We start from the raw sequence: 19,790 nt of genomic DNA on the forward strand, positions 1-19,790 counted from the left end.
CCTCTCTCCTCCCCCCTCTCTCTCCCCCCCTCTCTCCTCTCCCCCCTCTCCCCCCCCCTCTCTACCCCCCCTCTCTCCTCTCCTCTCCCCCCTCTCTCTCCCCCTCTTCCTCTCTCTCCCCCCTCTCTCTCCCCCTCTCTCCTCTCCCCCTCCCTCTCTCTCTCTCTCTCTCTCTCTCTCTCTCTCTCTCTCTCTCTCTCTCTCTCTCCCCCCCTCTCTCCCTCTCTCTCCCCCCTCTCTCTCTCTCTCTCTCTCTCCCCCCTCTCTCTCCTCTCTCTTCCCCCTCTCTCTCTCTCTCTCTCTCCCCCCTCTCTCTCCCTCTCTCTCCCCTCCCCCCTCTCTCTCTCCCCCCTCTCTCTCTCTCTCTCCCCCCCCCCCTCTCTCTCTCTCTCTCTCCCCTCTCTCTCTCCCCCCCTCTTCTCTCTCTCTCTCCCCCTCTCTTTCTCTCTCTCTCTCCCCTCTCTCTCTCCCCCTCTCTCTCTCCCCTCTCTCTCCCCCCTCTCTCTCCCCCCCCTCTCTCTCCCCCCCCCCTCTCTCTCCCCCCCTCTCTCCTCCCCCCCCTCTCTCTCTCCCCCCCCCTCTCTCTCCCCCCTCTCTCCTCCCCCCTCTCTCCCCTCTCTCCCCCCTCTCTCTCCCCCCCTCTCCTCTCTCTCCCCCTCTCTCCTCTCCCCTCTCTCCTCCCCCCCCCCTCTCTCTCTCTCTCTCTCTCTCTCTCTCTCTCCCCCCCCTCTCTCCTCTCTCTCCCCCCCCTCTCTCCTCTCTCTCCCCCCTCTCTCTCTCTCTCTCCCCCCTCTCTCTCCCCCTCTCTCTCTCCCCCCCTCTCTCCTCTCTCTCTCTCCCCCCCTCTCTCCTCTCTCTCTCTCCCCCCCCTCTCTCCTCTCTCTCTCTCCCCCCCTCTCTCCTCTCTCTCTCTCCCCCCCTCTCTCCTCTCTCTCTCTCTCCCCCCCCTCTCCTCTCTCTCTCCCCCCCCCCCCCTCTCTCTCTCTCTCTCTCTCTCTCTCTCTCTCCCTCCCTCTCCCTCTCTCTGAGAAATTTTATTTCTCATCAAAATTTTTTCCCTAATTTTATCCTCCTGCTCCTTCTCAGCTTCCCATTTCGAGAGAGTACAACAATGACCAAAGAAATGCCATTGAGAATGCCTTTGCTATGGTGACACAGCACCCCCGATTGCCAAGAATATGTATGATCCATGGACCTCCTGGCACTGGAAAATCAAAGACTATTGTTGGCCTGCTCCATAGAATTCTCATGGAGGTACTTTTCTCTTCAGTTCTATCAAACTTTACGTAAAAGGGAATGTGTAGTGGTTTGATTATTTTCTTAACTGAATATGGTGCAGACTGACAATTACATTTATAAACCTATTGCACATGAGTTTTTGTTACCTTTTTTATATATATTTAATTTTATAATATATATATTTATAATGTGTGTGTATGTGTATGTACTGGTTCGTTTATTTTAAATTGGTAATTCATCCTCCGAACTTATCTCTAACCTGAACTCATGCCTTTTTTGTACTTCAGTGAGCTGCAGGCAGAGTCGTTCCCTGCAGCTCATGTAAGCTGTGGGGCAGGGAGTGACCTGGCCTGCAGTTCACTGGAGTACAAAAATGTGTACGTTTGGGTTAGAGATGAGTTGAGAAGCTGCCCAAGCTCATCTTTACTCCTTGACACGTGATAAACTGGAAGTTAAAGGCAAGTGTTAAGTCGGTAGTGAGTTCTTCCTCTCCCTGCCCTTTTGAGTCGGTGGCATTCAAAATTCCAGTCAGAGAACTAGAGGCAAATGTTTAATGTTGTGCTCTATTCAGAAATATATGCTCTGATGATTCTGTTATTAGTGCATACCCTGCACTAATAACACAGAATTGTTTAACAATTTTTTAAAGAACTTGTTTAAAAAAAAAAAAAAAAAAAACTTGAATTTAAAGATTTTAAAATTGACATGCAGCCATAAGGCTCGGTTCACACAGGGGGCGACACGAGGCGACACGACTTGCCGTGCCGCGACCTGACAAGTCGTCCCCGTTCTGTACCGTTCTAAGAGGAGCGACTCGAGTCGCTCCGACTTAGAAAAAAGGTTCCTGTACTACTTTTGGGCGACCTCGGGCGACTTGCATTGACTTCTATACAGAAGTCATGTGCAAGTCACCGCTGAGGTCGCGGCAGGTCGCGGCACGGCAAGTCGTGTCGCCCCCTGTGTGAACCGAGCCTTATTGTTTCCATTAACCCTTTCACTGCCTGAACCATTTTTGCAACTTTTTGCACAGACATAAAAATGCACCTTTTTATAAAACCTCCAAACGTGTTTTCTGAAAGTAGGGAATCTGGAAAATTTGTAGTAATTGCAGTTTTTGAGGTATGAAGATATTTGTGCAACTACTTATCAAAAGCAAATTGTAAAGAAATACACTGAGGTTGCTTTTAGGGCACACAGACTCAATATGTTACCCATTTTACCATGATTACCGCCATAATTACAGCATGATGTAGCCACCCAAGGACAGAGAGTGTGGTGTTTTTAGGATTACCAGATGCAAATAAAACAAGATACATGAAGGAAAATCCAGCCACTACACAAAGGACTAGTACAATTGCTCTATGTTGCATTTTTGGTTTGCTTTGCATTTTTCTTATCGATTATGGCCCTAGAATTTTTGCTTGCACCCTTGCATATGTGGTAATTTTTAGCATGTAGTGCAATCATTGTTTTCCTGCGTAGCTTGACCCTGATGCATGTCTTTAAGTGCATATATGTACAATTGAGGTCTTTTTTTTTTTTTTTGGGTTTTAAGAGTGTTCCAGCTGCGCCCCCTGTAGAGTCTAGTTTTGAGCTTCCCTTCCAGAAGTCTGTCTCTGAAAAGACTGTTTTGGAGTCTGTCACATCAAAGCTACAAGCGGTTGTTTCAGGCCTTCTTGATGCAGTAAGGTACTACCTCACATCTTGAGGGTCAACCTGCTGTCTCTCAGTTTTGGCTCTTTCAGATTTCCTACAGCTGTACAGACCTTTCCATTACACCCTCTATGCAGACTGGGAGTACCTTAAAGGGTCATGGGTCCCACCTGAGAGCTATTGTCAGAACTATTCTTCTATAAGAGGAAATTTGGGTAAATAGGGGTCATTAACCACTGTAGATCTGCAAGTGGCTTGCTCTAACTTGAAAACCACTTGATGGGTAAAGGGCATGCTCACCCTTAAAGTGATTGCTTGTAAAGTCTGTGTATTTTAATAGAAAAAAAAAATAAAATATTTTCTTTATCATACATCATGGGACACAGAGTAAGTAATTAATGGGTATATAGGTTCCTTCAGGTGATGGACACTGGTATACCCAATCCAGGAAGTTCACTCCCTATATAACCCCTCCTCCTTCCAGCACATTGGTTTTTTCGCCAGTGCCTAAGGTGAAGATGTGCTTTGAGGAGTTCCAGTAGGGAACCATGCTGGTTTTAAATAGCCTCCAACAGACCGGATCCATCCAAAGTGCCACTGAGTGCCACTGAGGCCAAAGTGAATGCTACCCAGGCCTCCTATACGAAGCATAAGGTTTTGCCTGTAATGCCTCTTTGCAGGACTGGCCCCTGTGACCGAGGACTTGGGTCATGCTACATTACCTAAAAAAAGCTTTTCCTGGCAGGGTGCTTTTTACAGGTCCAAGGGAGTGAATTTCTTCTTTAAGGGAAAAAGTGTTGTAATGCCGTAAATCTCCACTAGAGGGAGTCTATGCACATACCTTAATCTGTCGTCTTCACTGTAAAGCTCCGTGTCAGTCATGCGTGTGAGAATATTTTTCCAAACTAAAGGAGGGGGCAGGGCCTAGGCACGGTGCTGTGTAACGTCCACAAGGACGCACGGCAAACTGGTTAACAATCAGCTGGAGCAGTGTCTCCTCCACTGATGGCAAGAAGAAGCAAGCAGGCTGCACACAAGGACACAGGAGCGATGGGGCACGTAAGGGTTGCAACTGGCATTCTTGATAAAGGGAGGAAATTTTTCCCAGCACTAGGCTGAACTTAATGCCATCATTCTGTCACGACTGTTCAGCAAGTAGTGCAATTTAATGGTACCTCTGCTTTTGTGCTTAGGACTATGCGTACCAAAAAAGACACCCTAAGAAGCAAAAAACTAAAGGTTTCACCCTCAGGCATTAGGAATTCCAGTCACACTCTCATCCTCTCCTAAAATACCAATTATGGTCAGCCAAGGAAAGCTATTGGAACAAATTGATGGTGCATCTGCTTCTCACATCTCGGCCCATGTATACGTGACTGAAGATGTCTTTTCCTCCACCCTTCAAGGACTGGAATGAAGATTAGTGGCTTTAATCCCATTCTCCACTCAAATGGATAGGAAGCGTGCTAGATCCGCCTCCCACACTTTAGGCCCTTTGCAAGATGAACAGTGGGCACAGGATGAGGGGTTACTCTGACGATCAGGAGGAAAGACAAACTGATGATTCCTCTGCGGAGGAAACGATGGTAGATGAACCTTTTTCAGCCTCGCAATTTGAAAAATTACTGATACAATCTTACGGAGATGGTTTGTTCTACTTTCATGATACCCCTAACAGAGTCTGCTGAAAGCTCAGTTTCTTCCTTGGGTTCCCTAAAATCTTCACAGCCTTTGCGTGCATTTCCTGTCCATGCATTACTAGAACAGCTTATTTACGCTGAATGGTATCACCCAGATAAGCATTTTCTTCTTCCAAAGAGATTTTCATTTCTCTATCCCATGGAGGAGAAATTCACCAAAAAATGGAAGGTACCAGCAGTTAACGCTGCAATTTCCAGTGTGAACAAAAGTCTAACTTGTCCAGTAGACAGTGCACAAATGCTTAAGGATCCAACAGATAAAATTTTGTAATTCCTGTTAAAATCAGCTTTTTCCCTGGTAGGTGCCGTTATTCAGCCTCAACTCAATCGCTAAAGGACCAATTTAGAGACCCTTAAAGAGGTTCCTGTACAACATGCCTGTGAAATGCGCATACTACCAAAAGTATTATGCTTTGCCCTAGATGCCATTAAAGATTCTATTCACTAGGTGTCCCGCCTTACGCTTATGCACGTACATATGTGTACAATCCTATCGTTAAAGAAAATTTGTCAGCCGAAGCGCCATGTAAAAGAGCTCCTGACTGGGTCCCCTTTTCATGGGGATCAGCTATTTAGGGATGATTTGAACAAATACATCTAAACAATTATTTTTTTTTTTTTTTTTTTTTTTAAGATATTTTTATTGGATTTATCACAAACCAACATACATACAAAAAAGAAAAACAACAAAACAAAAAGACAACAGATAATCGTAGAAAACACTCGGTCAGACATATGGTGGCAGTCATTAGGCTCATACAATTAAAAATACATGGTGATACAGCAATCTAACAAGTATCTTGGTACATAATTTCAGCTAGCGATCAATTCTTAGTAACTGCGGCAGCAGTCTAAAAGTGGTATATTGTGCTGTGACACAGCCTATAAGCAATCTGTAGTATGTACTTGTTTGTTTTCAGAGGATCAGGGGGCTAGTCAGCCATCTAGCCCAAATTTTATGAAACTTTTTTTACTTTTCCTAAGCTCAAAAGTAAGTTTTTGTATAGCATCATTAACCAATTTCAACCAAAGGGTTTTTAGAGAGGTCTGTGTACCCTTCCATGATAGCAGTATAGCTTTTTTGACATAGAAATAGAGAATGCGTAGTAGTCTTTTGGCATGTGGAATTGTTGTATGTCACCAAAAATGCCCAGAAGCCCGTTCTTGGGATGAACAATGTTAGGGAGGCCTATAGCTGAGGAGATGAAAGAACCTACCGCTACCCATAAGTCCCGAACCACAGGACAGGACCAGAAACGATGTAAAAAGTCGGCATCTTGGCCACAGCCATGAAAGCATCGTGCCGTAGGCATCAGATCCATTTTATGTAATCTAGCCAGTGTAAGGTGAGATTGATGAAAGATCTTTAGCTGTATGATACGATCCCATGATGCGATAACTGAGGTCTTGTACGTGTCACTAAACTCTGTCCAGTCATCCTCTGTGAGCGATATGTCCATGGAGGTCCATCTGGCCTGGGCCTTACTAAATCTGTGATTAAAATCTGTCATTAGAACAATGTAGTAAGCAGAAATAAGTTTAGTGGGGTCAGGCTGTCTCAGCAGTTTCTCAAGTGGTGGTAGGTCAGTAGGGTCGTTCAGGGAGCCAAACTGAGTTTGGATATTTTACCCCATTGGAATACCAGCGGTTAGGGTCAGGTAAGGAGCATAGCTCCCGTAGGGTGGGGATTAAACCATAGGGGGTTATTGGGGACGTCGACCATGCATAATGGGAGATTTTTGTAGTGATATATCGACAAATTGAAAGGGATGTAGCCAACATGGAGGTGCCTGGTCCAGGAGGAACTCTGCCTCTATAGACAATGTTATGAAGAGTTTCCATGGAAGATGCAATGGCTCCCTCTGTAGGGAATGGCTCCCTCAGGCATTTGCCAAGATTGGTTGCAGCCAGTCATGAATATGTACCAGCTGAGACGCTAAATAGTATAGGAAGACATTTGGAAAGGCCAAGCCCGCCAAATGTGACGGCAACCTAAGCGTCTCAAGTGCCACTTTAGGGGAGCCGCCATTCCACAAAAACGTGGTACAAATTGTGTCTATACGTTTGAAAACAGATTTAGGTATTTTGCAAGGGGAGTTAGCCAGAATATATAGCTATTTTGGTAGGTAGATCATTTTAAGTACATTTGCCCTCCCATAAGATCTAGAGGCAAGTCCATCCATTGTTTAGTTTGCTCCTGTATAAGCGAATTGATCGTGGGTCCAAGTTATTGGTGATTATATGTGGATAGGGGCACTTGTACTAGAACTTCGAGGTACCTAAAGGAGGACACCACCTGCAGTCTGGAGTCCGGATGAATCTGAGAAATCGCAGCCGAGTCCAAAGGGAAAAGACTGGACTTGTCCCAATTCACCCGGAAGCCTGAGAAATTCCTGAATTAATTAATCTCCACTAACAATGATTGGAGTGACACGTTGGTGTCAGCAAGGTACACCAAGGTGTCATCCGCATAAAGTGAAACTCGCTCCTACATGGAGGCAATAGGAAGACCTTCAATGGTTGTGGAAGAACAGATGCGCACTGCTAATGCCTCCATGGCCAGGGCAAACAGGAGTGGGGACAGTGGGAACCCCTACCTTGTGCCCCTAGTTATTGAGAACGACTCAGTGACCGAGGAGTTAACCCGAACGCGGGCCTGTGGGGAAGTGTAGAGGAGCTTTCTCCATGCCACCACATGGGGGGCCAAATCCATATAGCTCTAATACCTGAAAGAGGTATGGCCATTCCACGCTATCGAATGCCTTACATGTGTCCAGGGATATAATGGCCCGTGTGGGGGGGGGACAATCATGTGGGTATTGCAAATTGTGGAATAGTCTGCGAATATTCATTCTGGTGGACCTTCCAGTTATAAAACTCCCCTGGTCACTATTGACCAGGGTCGATACTACGGCATTCAAACGATTTGCCAGTACTTTGGCCAGTATCTTAACATCCACATTTATAAGGGATATTGGATGGTAAGAATCGCATTTGAGTGGGTCTTTACGGGGTTTTAGTAGCCGTACGATCAAGGCCTCTCGCATAGTAGGGGGGAGAACTCTGATATCTAATGCTTTGTTATAGGTACGCAGTAGATATGGGCATAGCAAATCCTTATACCGTGAATACCATTCGGTTGGAAAGCCATCCATACCAGGAGTTTTGTGTGCTGGCATCTGTGAGATAGCCATTGCAATCTCCTCAACCGTGATAGGTGCCTCCAACTCAGTGCTCCGTTCAATCGAGAGAGATGGAAGAGAAATATCCGCTAGGTAGTCATTCAGTTGAGGTTCGGTGTAGTCCGCTCTGGAGGTGTGTAAGTGTTGATAGAAGTTTAAAAAAGCCTCCATGATATCCCCAGGTGTGTCACTGACTTGGCCCTGTATAGTAAGTATACGTGGGATAGATATGGGGGGTCGGTCCGGTCTGGTTAGATATGCCATAAAACGTCCAGCTTTGTTACCGTGCTCAAACTATTTCTGAGCAGCATGTAACATTCGCTTTTGTGTAAGGTCTAGAAAACGGAGTTCATATTCTCCGTGCTTCTGAAGCCATGCCGCCCGCACCATGTCAGTTTCCATTTCCTCCGCAAGTTGCTTATTATTTTTCCAGCAAGACCCCAGTGATGGACATAAAGGTGCCCCTCAATGTGGTCTTAAAGACCTCCCATTCAATGGATGGGTCCACTGTTCCCAAATTGTCTTTCCAGTAGCCCATGATACCTCTCCCGCACTCTCCCTGCACCACCTCATCCTCCAGCCAGTAGGAATTCAAACGCCAAGTAGGAGGGCCCGAGCCCGAAAGGATGGCAAGGTCCACAGAGAGAGGAGCATGATCCGAGACACCCCTGGGCAGGTATGAAACCGCAAAAACAACGGGAAGAGTGTTTGCCGGGGCAAAAGCTAAATCAATCCGAGACATAGTGCGGAAGGAGTCTGCGTGACCAGAGTACTGGCTCTCGTCTGGGTGCTTCCAGCGCCACACCTCCGTAAGGTCATAAACCTGCATCCAATCTACAAAAGAGGGAAATGGCCTTCCCCCACCCCCCCAAGCGGTCCCTAGCTGGGTCCAGTATGGCATTAAAATCACCCACATAAAGTAGAGGTCCAGGGGGTCTAGTCAGCAATTGAAGTGACAATTTGGATAAAATTTCCACTGAAAAAGGGGGAGGAATATAAACGTTTGAGAGTAAATGTCACAGAAGAGATTTGTACGGTAAGTATAATCTCCCATCTGGATCTGACTTGACTTCAAGGGTTTCAGCTGGGAGGGATTTAGCTAGTAATATGGAGACCCCCCTGGAATAATTTGTGTTGGTGGCGTGATATGATTGAGCCAGCCATGAGCGTTTAAGAGCTCTCACCTTAGTACCAGTGAGATGGGTCTCTTTAAAGGCATATAATATGCGGACGGCATTTGTTTTAGGATTGAGAAAACCAGGGACCGCTTCTGGGGTGCGTTTATACCCCTAGTGTTCCATGACACTATCCTTAAGGGTTTCGCCATTCTAAGTTATACATTGTAACATAGTCATATATAAGTGCAATCACGTCTAAAACCTGATAGGCCGTGTCACCCTGAACATATTCAAGCACATCTACATTATATTGCATATGATTGTCTGCATATAGGTATAAGCTGTCAATGAATAAGACAGAGCAAACCAATAGACTGCCCTGTGCAGGAACTTTGAAAACTACAGAAAATTAAAAAGGGGAAAAAAAAGTAAAAAATAAAACAAAGAAGCAAAAATTTAACCCCTGTAGAAAACCGCTCGGCCATCCCCAACTTAACGAGCCTCGGATCCCTGAAACTAGAAAACCCCTCTAATGTCAAAGGGGGTGCAAACTGTTCCATGGCCTCACCACTAACTGGTGAGGGGGTGGCGTGGAGAGCTGTGTGGCTCCCAACTGGAAGCAAAAAGCGAAGGGAGAAAAGACGACATGTCCTGGTCTAGGATGTGTTGCACACGGATGCAGGGGTATAGGAATCCATTGGCCTCCGTCGTGGCCGAAAAAGAAAGGCAGGTCCTTTTGAAGGATCGTTCTGGATTCAGGAGAAGGTCTGGAACTTATATAAACTGTGTCTCCTGGTGCTCAGGTTAAACGTCCAGATAATCACTGAGTATATGTGCAGGGTGGTAAAGGCGGCCGGTTATAGTGGTATAGCCACAGCACAAGGTAGAGAGAAGAGTTTAGATCCATATTAGGAATTCAGTCGGTAAGCCGGGTATAAGGAACAAATGTTGCTGTCAGTTACCTCTGCGTCTGGCTGTGGGTCCATAGCGGTCGTTCAGCCATGCCATGGTTTCCTTAGGGTTAGTGTAAAAGTGGGCTTTCCCATCGTGGATAATGCGCAGCTTAGCTGGTAAAAGCATGGCGTATGACAGTCCCTCAGAATGTAGACGGGACTTCACGGCTGAGAAGCAGATACGTTGGCGCTGGACTTCAGCTGAAAAATCAGGATGAATCGAAATGTTGTTACCATTATGTTTGAACGGGCCCTTCTCCCTTGCCAGGCTTAGAATGTCTACCTTGTCCTGGAAGTTGAGTATGCATGCTATAATGGAGCGTGGAGGAGGCCGGGGAGGGGTGCGGTGTGCTCGTTCGATCACATAAAAGAACAAAGGTGCGTCTGAGCCGAAAATGTCTCAGCCAGGAATAAATACATTTTTCAGGTTGGGAGCCCTCTGCTCGACAAAACAAATGTTATTCCTGCCCGAACGATTCTCGAAATCATTGATTTTGGCACGAAAGGCTGCCGTTTCCCCAGTAGTATCCTACATATTAACTAAGAGTGGGTGCACAGGGTCTTCCAGAGAGCTAATGCGTTCCTCCATGTCACCAGTTCTATCACGTAGGTTCTGGACATCCTGCTTCAGGAGTGAGAAAGCCATAAGTATAGAGGCTATTTGAGTAGAGAGTGATGCAATCCTGGATGGCCAGCATAATGGTAGCCAGCGTAGGTTCATTAGGGGGAGAAACCTCTTCCTGGTCATTTTCAACAAGCTGCTGGGAATCCTGTGTTAGCTCATTGTTCTGCAATAGCTGGGGGTCCTGTGCTAGCTTGGGGTCTGCTTGTAAGAAACAGCTGCATGTGAGGCACTCACCCCCATTGCTGAACTCCGTTTTGCAGAGGAGGATGACTGCCCGCATGGCCGGCCTGTGAGCCGGCACCATCTTCCCTCCGGAACCCGGCCAGTCGGTCCGCCATGGATGGGGGCCAGGGCGGCCCGTATTTTACCATTGCAGCCAGCTTGCTGGGTGCCCACCACTGTGGGGAATATTTTGAGCCGTTTGGTGAGGAGATCGGACACAGGATAACAGTAGGATAGCAGTTGGGAGCCGGAGCGGTGTTTCTTTGCAGCCACTCGCTTCACCATCAAGCCACGCCCCTCCATCCAAACAATTTCTACTGGGAAAAGTACTCTTTTGCCAGTCAAAAGAAAGTATAAACACCCTTCATTTAAACAGGCTTTTTCCTGCACCAGGGGCTTCTGCCTCTAGGCAGTGGCGATGGCCTCCGCCATCAGACTCGAGAGGAAAACCTCAGGGTTGGGCCTAGGCTCAAAAGAAGTCCTGGGGCCGGAAACCTACAAAGCAGAATCCTAAAGCCTCATCATGAAGAGTAGAGGTCGACCGATATGGGTTTTTCTCTGGCCGATGCCAATATTTAGAAATCATGGCGGCCGATATATGATGCCGATTTTTTTTTTTTTGGGCCGATATGTTAGGCCGATTTTATTTTATTTATTTTTTTCCTTTTTTATTATTTTTTTTTTAATCCCCCTTGATCTAACACACCTTTCCCACTGGGGCGTTTTTCAGGCACTTTTGGGCTAAAAATAGCGCCTGTAAAGTGCCTGCAAAATGGCTCCCCTGCAGTCTGTGTGAAAGACAGAGTGCCTTCACACTGAGGCGATGCGATGGCAGGATCTTAAAAAAAAAAAAAAAAGTCCTGCAAGCAGCACGTTTGCAGTGGTGTATACCGCTCCTCCACCACTCCTGCCCATTGATATGAATGGGCACCACTGCCGAAGCGCATGCAATGCGATTTGGCAGCAGTGCTTCATGGGCGCATTTAACCTCTTCCTTGGCCGCTAGCTGGGTTATATGTGCCCCACTAGCAGCCAAATAGCACCGCTAAAATGATGGTAAAGAGCCGCTAAAACTTGCGTTTTACCATCAACGCCTGCCCGCTTCAGTGTGAAAGCAGTCTTCATAAGTGATACAGAAAATTTCTTACATTTAAACATTTATTAAACAAAACAAACCTCCAATCAGTTTACTTGTATGTATGATTTAGATAAAAAAAACAAAAACCTATATATTAAATAAAAACAGGTAGTCAAAACTTTTGGACGAAAAAAAAATGGGCTAACTTTTACTGTTTTTATTTTATTTTTATTTTTTAAATTAGTGTATTTTTTTCCCAAAAAAATGCATTTGAAAGACCTCTGTGCAAATGCCGTGTGACATAAAATATTGCAACAACCGCTTTTTTATTCCCTAGGATCTCTGCTAAAAAAATATATATAATTTTTGGGGGGGTCTAAGTGATTTTCTGGCAGAAAATGTAGGATTTTTACTTGTAAGCAACAAGTGTCAGAAAAGATTTAGTCTTTAAATGGTTAAACTGAGAACTTCTACACACAGAGATGACTTCATTCATTCAAGTGTAAACATTGTATCTTTCTGTTCTTTTCTTGGCAGCCTGCCCAGAGAGGAGGAAGAGGTTTCTATGAGGACTCAGGCAACTTACACTGACTTCAATTACAGAAGTCATTTCAAAGTCCTGCTGTAGTTCTAAATCAGCTTTTTATCAGCACAATCGGCCGATGCCGATTATTTAAAAAACAGTAAATATCGGCCGGCCGATATATCGGTCGACCTCTAATGAAGAGGTGCCCCCCCCTCCACAGGGTGGGTGGAATACTTCTGCAGTTTTCATAAGTCTGGTAAGAGGAAATTCAGGACAGATGGGTCATCTTCACGGTAACTCTGGGGTACAAGCTGGAATTTCAGGACTTTCCACCTGAGGTCAGATGTTCCCTAAGATCCAGAGAAAAGGCAACCTGTTTGGGGCACTAGACCAATTAATGGCTCAGGGGGTGATCATGCAGATCCCCACAGAACAGCAAGGTTTTGGGTTTTATTCAAACCTCTTCACAGTACTGAAACCAATTGGAGGTATCAGACCCATTCTAAATCTAAAGAATCTAAATCCATTCCTGAAGATCTGCTCCTTTCGCATGGAGTCGATCAGGTCAGTAGTTTCGATCCTACTAGGAGAAGAACTTCTGGTGTCTTATCGACACCAGGGATGCATAACCGCATGCTCCTATATTTCCCGCTCACCAAAGGTTTCTGCGGTTCGAAGTAGAACAGCAGCATTTCCAGTTTGTAGCCTTGCCCTTTAGGCTCGGTTCACACAGGGGGCGATGCGAGGCGACACGACTTGCCGCGCCGCGACCTGCCGCGACCTCAGCGGCGACTTGCAAATGACTTCTGTATAGAAGTCAATTCAAGTCACCCCGAGGTCGCCCAAAAGTAGTACAGGAACCTTTTTTCTAAGTCGGAGCGACTCGAGTCGCTCCTCTTAGAACGGTTCCGTAGTACAGAACGGGGCGACTTGTCAGGTCGCGGCACGGCAAGTCGTGTCGCCTCGCATCGCCCCCTGTGTGAACCGAGCCTTAGGCTAGCTACAGCACCTGGGTGTTTACAAACATTCTGGCTCAACATCCAGCCATGTTAAGGGCACAAGGCATAACAGTCTTGGCGTACCTAGATGATATATTGCTAATAGACCAGTCGGTGGCTCGTTTAGAGCAAAGTGTGATCAATACAACCAGTTACCTGGAACGTTTGGGTTAGATTCTCAACCTAGAGAAATCTTCCTTAAAACTGCTAAAAAGGCTGGAGTTACTTGGGTCTGATCATAGATACAGTCCAGAAAAAGGTGTTCTGGCCTCGGGCAAAGATCAACTCCATAAGAGAGCCAGTGTGGATGGTCAGGTCAAAAGGTGATCCCTCCATTCGCCTTTGTATGAGGTTGCTAGGAAACATAGGGACTTAATTCGAAGCGGTTACCTATGCCCAGTTCCATTCAAGACTGTTGCAAAACAATATCCTGTCTACTTGGAACTAAACAATTCAAGCTTAGACTTGCCAATGTGGCTGTCCCCAAGGGTGTCCCAAAACCTCAGTTGTCCCAGAATCTGCTGAAAGGAAAATCCTTCAGACTAGTTATCTGGAAAGTGGTAACGACAGATCCCAGCCTTTCAGGCTGGGGAGCAGTAATAGAAAGGACAACTGTCCAGGGACAGTGATCAAGAGCTGAAAGTACCTAGACATTCGGACAGTGTTTCTGGCTCTGAAGACCTGGACTTACAGGTTATGGGATTGTCCTGTCAGGATCCAATCCGACAATGCCACGGCTGTGGCTTGTATCAATCACCAAGGGGGCACCAAGAGTCTCTTAGCGCAGAGAGAGGTAAATCATATTCTAACCAGGGCAGAAAGGAATGATCCATGCCCATCGGCAGTCTTCATTCCAGAAATAGAGAATTGGCAGGCTGACTACTTGAGTTGCCAGCAGTTATTCCAGGGGGAATGGTCTCTTCACCCCGACATTTTCTGGTCTATTTGCCAAAGGTGGGGGACTCCTGACGTAGATCTAGCATTCAGAGTCAACATGAAGTTAGTCAACTTTGTGTCCAGGAAAAGGGATCCACTCGCATGCGGAACAGATGCATCGGTGACCCCATGGGATCAGTTCTCAGTGACCTATGCATTTCCCCCTATTCAGTTGCTGCCTCAAATTCTTTGCAGGATCAAGCTGGAAAGAAAGCAGGTAATTCTGGTAGCACCAGCATGGCCCAGAAGGTCATGGTATGCAGAAATCGTAAAGATGGCAGTGGAGGGTCCATGGTCCCTCTCCACTACGGCCAGACCTACTCTCACAGGGGCCGTCATTCCATCCTACCTCACGAATGCTAAATTTAACAGCTTGGCTATTGAACACACATTCTGAAGAAACGTGGGCTTTCTGGGTCAGTTATCTCTACCTTGATTAATGCAAGGAAGACAGCTTCCAGGACTTTATATTTATAGAGTCTGGGGGGCTTATGTTTCCTGGTGTTAATCCAAGGATTGGCACCCTCAGAGGTATATCCTAGGCAGAATTCTTGCCTTTCTACAATTAGGGGTAGAGATGAAATTTGCCTTGAGTAATATTAAAGGCCAAGTCTCGGCTTTATTGGTCTTATTTCAGAGACCACTTTCTACACATTCTTTAGTCTGGGGTTTTATGCAAGAGGTGATGTGGCTTAATACGTCAGTCAAACCTCTCTTGAGCCCTTGGGACTTGAACTTGGTTTTGTCAGTGTTACAAAAACAGCTATTTGAACCAATACAGCATATTCCCTTAGTCCTTCTGACAAGGAAACTTGTGTTCTTGGTTGCTATTTCCTTAGCAAGGAGGGTTTCAGAATTGGCTGCTCTTTCTTGTAAAGAGCCATACTTGATTATTCATGAGTGGTGTTACGCCCTCGTCCAGAGACAAGATATTGTCCTGCCATGGTTTTTTCCAAAACCATGTTCCAGGGAAGAGAAGTCACTACATTGTCTTGATGTGGTGAGTGCAGTAAAGACAGCTGCTCAGATTCGAAAGACTGGATATCCTTATTTATTCTGCCAGAGGGTCCTAAGAAAGGACAGGCAGCGTTGAAATCGATTGTCGCTAAGTGGATTCGGCAGGTTATAATTCAGACATAATTTAAGGGGCAAGATTCCCCCTTTCCATGTCAAAGCGCACTCTACCAGGGCAGTTAGTGCTTCTTGGGCATTGCGTCACCAGGCCTCCATGGCTCAGATCTGTAAGGCCGCAACTTGGTCTTCAATGCATACATTCACAACATTTTATGGATGTAAGTTACTGTGTTTCATGGCCTTAACCCTATTCTTGTGCTGCACTGAGACCAGGTTGTCTTGGGGCCTGAGGCTTCTTTTCTTCCCTAGGTGGTTTCCTCCTTTTTCCTTAATCAGGATATTGTTCTCCCACCTCCATTTCCTTCATGACATTCCAAGATTTCTCTCCACTTTCTGGATGTGGTACATGTTCTTCAAGTCTCTCTCAACTACAGCTTCCTTTTAGACAGTCTGACTGTTTTGTTCCCCTCCTAAAGGTTCCCACAAGAAACACCCTTCTCATCCCACTGTTTCTAGGGGTTGATTCAGCAGCTCCTCATTCAAAACTTTCCCTTTCAAGTGCATTTAACTAGCTCAGTTAATACTTCCTTGACTTTTCAGCATCGGGCATCAGTTTCTGTTTTGCTAGGCTGCCACCTGGTCTTCTGTTTACGCTTTCATTCTGTTTTACCAGGCGGATATCCAGGCCTCGTTTGTTTTCAGCTTCAGATGTATAGTTTTTCAAGCTGTCCTGTAGACTTTATTTTAAGCCTCTTCTATTAAGCTGTTGTGTTTTTTGGGGGCCTAGTAGTGTTTTTATTGCTGTGTTGCCTACTCTTCAGTTTGACTGCTATTGGGTGATTTTCTGCTCTCAATGTACCAGAATTACTTCTCCCATAATGTAGGATCTTAAATAAAATTAACTTTTTTACTTATGCTTTTTTTTTCTTAAATTATAGACCTTTTCTAAAAACAGTAACAGTGATCTTGTCTCGTCTCTACAGAGTAATATTCCCGATCAGAACTTCAATGCCAAGAACAAGAGAAACCGAATACTTGTGTGTGCCCCATCCAACGCTGCCCTGGATGATCTGATGAAGAAGATCATATTGGTGTTCAAGGAAAAATGTCGTGATAAGAAGAATACTTTGGGTAGGCTTATCTCATCTGGCTGTATGTAGATATTTCTAGTTTTGTAATGGCAGATTGGCTTTGAGCACAGCAGCAGTTGCAGATCAACATAACCTGTCAGTGGCAGAAGAGCGTTCTAAATTAATATTATTGTGAATACGTGGAAAAGTGCATCAAGGGCTCATCATTGCCTCTATAAATAGACCCCTAGTTATAGTTTATAAATCTTTTGCTCATGCTGGGGAATTTAGTATAAGTGGCTGCTTTTGATTACAATTGGCCATGCATTGTAGTTTAGTGTCAGAATGCTCTGTTGTATCATCATATGTAGGTTAAGCTGGCTATAGACAGGCCAACATTTATCTGGTTCATGGGCGAATTTCTATGTGTGTGGCTGTTCCTGATTAACAGAAGTTGATCATTAGATTGACTTCTGTTGAACAGACAAATTAAAAAAACTTGTGGATCAACAGCTGCAGCCATGATCCGTGTATTCTGATAGTATTTGGTCCCATGGTGGGAATACAATGTCCTGGTGATGGGGCTGCCTTCACCCACCTTGTTTGTGTAGATGGAGGAATTTATAAGTCCTCTTTTATATTGAATACAGACTTTGCTTCCCCTGACAAGCACCAACCAGTGATGCCTGCTTGTGCTCCCTTAGACAAGATTAGGAGACTGTCGAAAAAATGACAATGAACAAATAATATTTTAGGTAAACTAGTTATGACCACCTCTCAGAGAAACTGATATTTTTTTTTTTCATTCAGCGACTCTGATACTGGCTAAAACCCACTGTCAGATGATGTCACTCAGCCTTTCCAGGCTCTGGAAAGGTCCCAACTTTACAGACTGGATTCAGCCAGATGCCTGGACCAGTAGCTTGCTCAGCCTATTGGCACACCACTGGGAGCCTGAGCCAGCGACTGCCAGTCACTGGCTCTCTGCAGTCTGAATGCGGAGAACTGGGCTATTATGCGTCTTTGATCGGTCAGGTCTGGGTGTACAGCTGGTGGGACAGCTGCAGCTGGGATCAGTGCTGCAACCATCTAGATGAGCAAGATTGTTCATTTTTTGTATTCCCGAGTGTCTCGTTTAAGGTTTATTCCCCCAGAAACCAATGCCTTCCAACTTGTACTGACAAGTTCTCTAACACGCATGATAAAAGCAGACAGAGTTTTGTGTTGGGGAGGATGCTATAAATGGATTACAAGAGCCCTGAACTATTCAAGGATCGGCTCTTAAAGTCTCTACACATGAGGAGAGGGGGTGTGTGCCTTTCCTCCAATCAGTTGTCTTCGCTGTAGGCCCAAGCTTCACTGCAATGTTGAAGAGGGAGAAAATCGCCTAACAAGATCTGAACTTTCTAAATCGTATATAAAGCTGAAGACCGCAGATTTACATGTAAAACGTATGGAGATTTGTTTCATCCCTGTGTATCACCCGAGACTGTTCATTTCACTGGGTATATGTGAGGGTTTACATCCACTGTAAGTAGATTTCAGAAGCTGCATTGCAAGTGAAGGATGTCACAAAGAGGGCCTTGTGTCTATCTGCAGCTAAAACCGGGTGTTTTCAGATGTCTTTTGTCAGGAACAGGGAATGCTTTAAAGTGGAGGGCCACCCTGAAAAAAAAAAACATTAAAAATTAGAAAAAAAATCGGAAAAAAAAATGGAATTTTTTTTTTAACTTACCAGAAATGCCTGTTGCTAGGCACATCGTCCTAATCTGCCTCTTCCTCCTCCGAGGAGATCTTCTGTCTTCTCTCCTCCGTGCGGCATCTTTTGGGTAATGGGTTGCGCTGTGTTCTGGGAACTGTGTCCCAGAACACAGCGCGCCCCATTCACAAAGAGCTGCGAGACTCGCACATGCGCAGTAGGAAACGGGCAGTGAAGCCGCAAGGCTCCACTGCCTGTTTCCCTTAGCCAAAATGGCGGAGCCGAGGGACGGGTCAGCTTTGGGCGGCCGACATCGCGGGTGCCCTGGACAGGTAAGTGTGCTTATTAAAAGTCAACAGCTACAGTGCTTGCAGCTGCTCACTTTTAAATTTTTTTTTTTTTTTTTTTAAACTGGCCCTCCTCTTTAAGGTTGCCATTGGGAACTGTCCACCTTGTTTTTGACCCCTTTTCCTTGGCTAATCTGAGGATTCATGAAGGACCTGTGTATGGCATGCTTTACTGTTCTAGATGCCCTCTTGAAAATATTATTTGCTGTTCTTTGTGCCACAGATTCTGCAGTTTCATTGGATCTGGGCATTCTGCAGCATTCTTAGTTCTGTAAAACTTGCATTCAAGTTTAGGCAGGTTATATTTTTCAGCAGGATTCCTCCTCGAGCTCACCCCAAGTAGCCTTTTTGGTACGTTAAGCTCATCCTCAGCCCCATCAGGGCTGTAACCCTGCTCACTAATTTGTGGTTAGGTTCTACCTTCCTCTGCTGCCTACCCATTTGGTCATGCCAACTTTGTGGGATGAAATCTTTTTCTTTTGGAAAATTGTTCCAGGTATAGCGTTCGCTACTTGACCTTTAATAGTGGCAGGTGAATGAGGGCTTGGCATTTTTTGGACATATGCAGGGTATAGAAGGTGTTTTTTTTTTACCAGTGTCCTACTAATCCTCCCATAGAGGTTTGTATAACCTGACAGTATTTGACTTCCAGTGTCTTTCAATGGATTTTACAGTAAGTACAAACTTCCTGATTTTCTAGACATCAGCCTATACAGGTCTCCAAAATGATATGAAACGGTACATAATTTTTTCCCCCAAACTCATAAACAGGATGTCTAAAATGCTACATTTTTATAGAGAAAAACATTACTCAATAAAGCCATGTTGCACACATTTGAAAGAACACGCATATCATGGATTAGTATAGCTTTATGAAGAACCAAGAATAGGTTGAAACTAATTCTACTTTTTCTTCTTCTTGTGTTTCAAGGAAACTGTGGTGACATTAACTTGGTCAGGTTGGGTTTCGAGAAGACCATCTCTTCGGACGTTGTGAAATTTAGTCTGGACTGCCAAGTGAACTACAGAATCAGTGAGTGCCGTGGTGATATGATTGCAAGAAAACTGGCTTTTAAATTGATTGTAAACCTGAAAAACAAAGATCAGTCTGATCAATAAATCGAATAAGGATCCCAAGCACTAATTATTTGAGCTTAGTATGACATGTTGAAGAACTCCCTATTACCTGCAATCCTTTTTGTTCTTAATAGACTAAAGCCAAAACAAGAAAAATATGGGGGTTGACTTCCCCTGCTCTCTTAAATGACAGGCTGTTCAGAGCTGAGAGTTGCACAAGCTTCCCATGAATTCTGTGTAAAAGGTGGTGTGTCCTTGCTGCTTTGTGTCTCTCCTGAGGCGTAGCGTATCTG

The 19,790-nt window shown here is 45.2% G+C and overlaps 1 protein-coding gene across 1 annotated transcript in view; it reads left to right on the forward strand.

The window, feature by feature from the left end:
- Window positions 1-19,790, forward strand: part of SETX (senataxin) — a 251,608-nt gene that overhangs the window by 145,252 nt on the left and 86,566 nt on the right. Inside the window, 3 exon segments of the mRNA XM_077486163.1 lie at window positions 1,087-1,254; window positions 16,288-16,435; window positions 19,352-19,453. Of these exon segments, the coding sequence (XP_077342289.1) occupies window positions 1,087-1,254; window positions 16,288-16,435; window positions 19,352-19,453 (418 nt within the window).

The sequence above is a fragment of the Lithobates pipiens genome, unplaced genomic scaffold (genome assembly GCF_037356315.1).
Source record: "Lithobates pipiens isolate NorthernLeopardFrog02 unplaced genomic scaffold, aLitPip1_a1.2 Scaffold_1, whole genome shotgun sequence".
Taxonomy (NCBI): domain Eukaryota; kingdom Metazoa; phylum Chordata; class Amphibia; order Anura; family Ranidae; genus Lithobates; species Lithobates pipiens.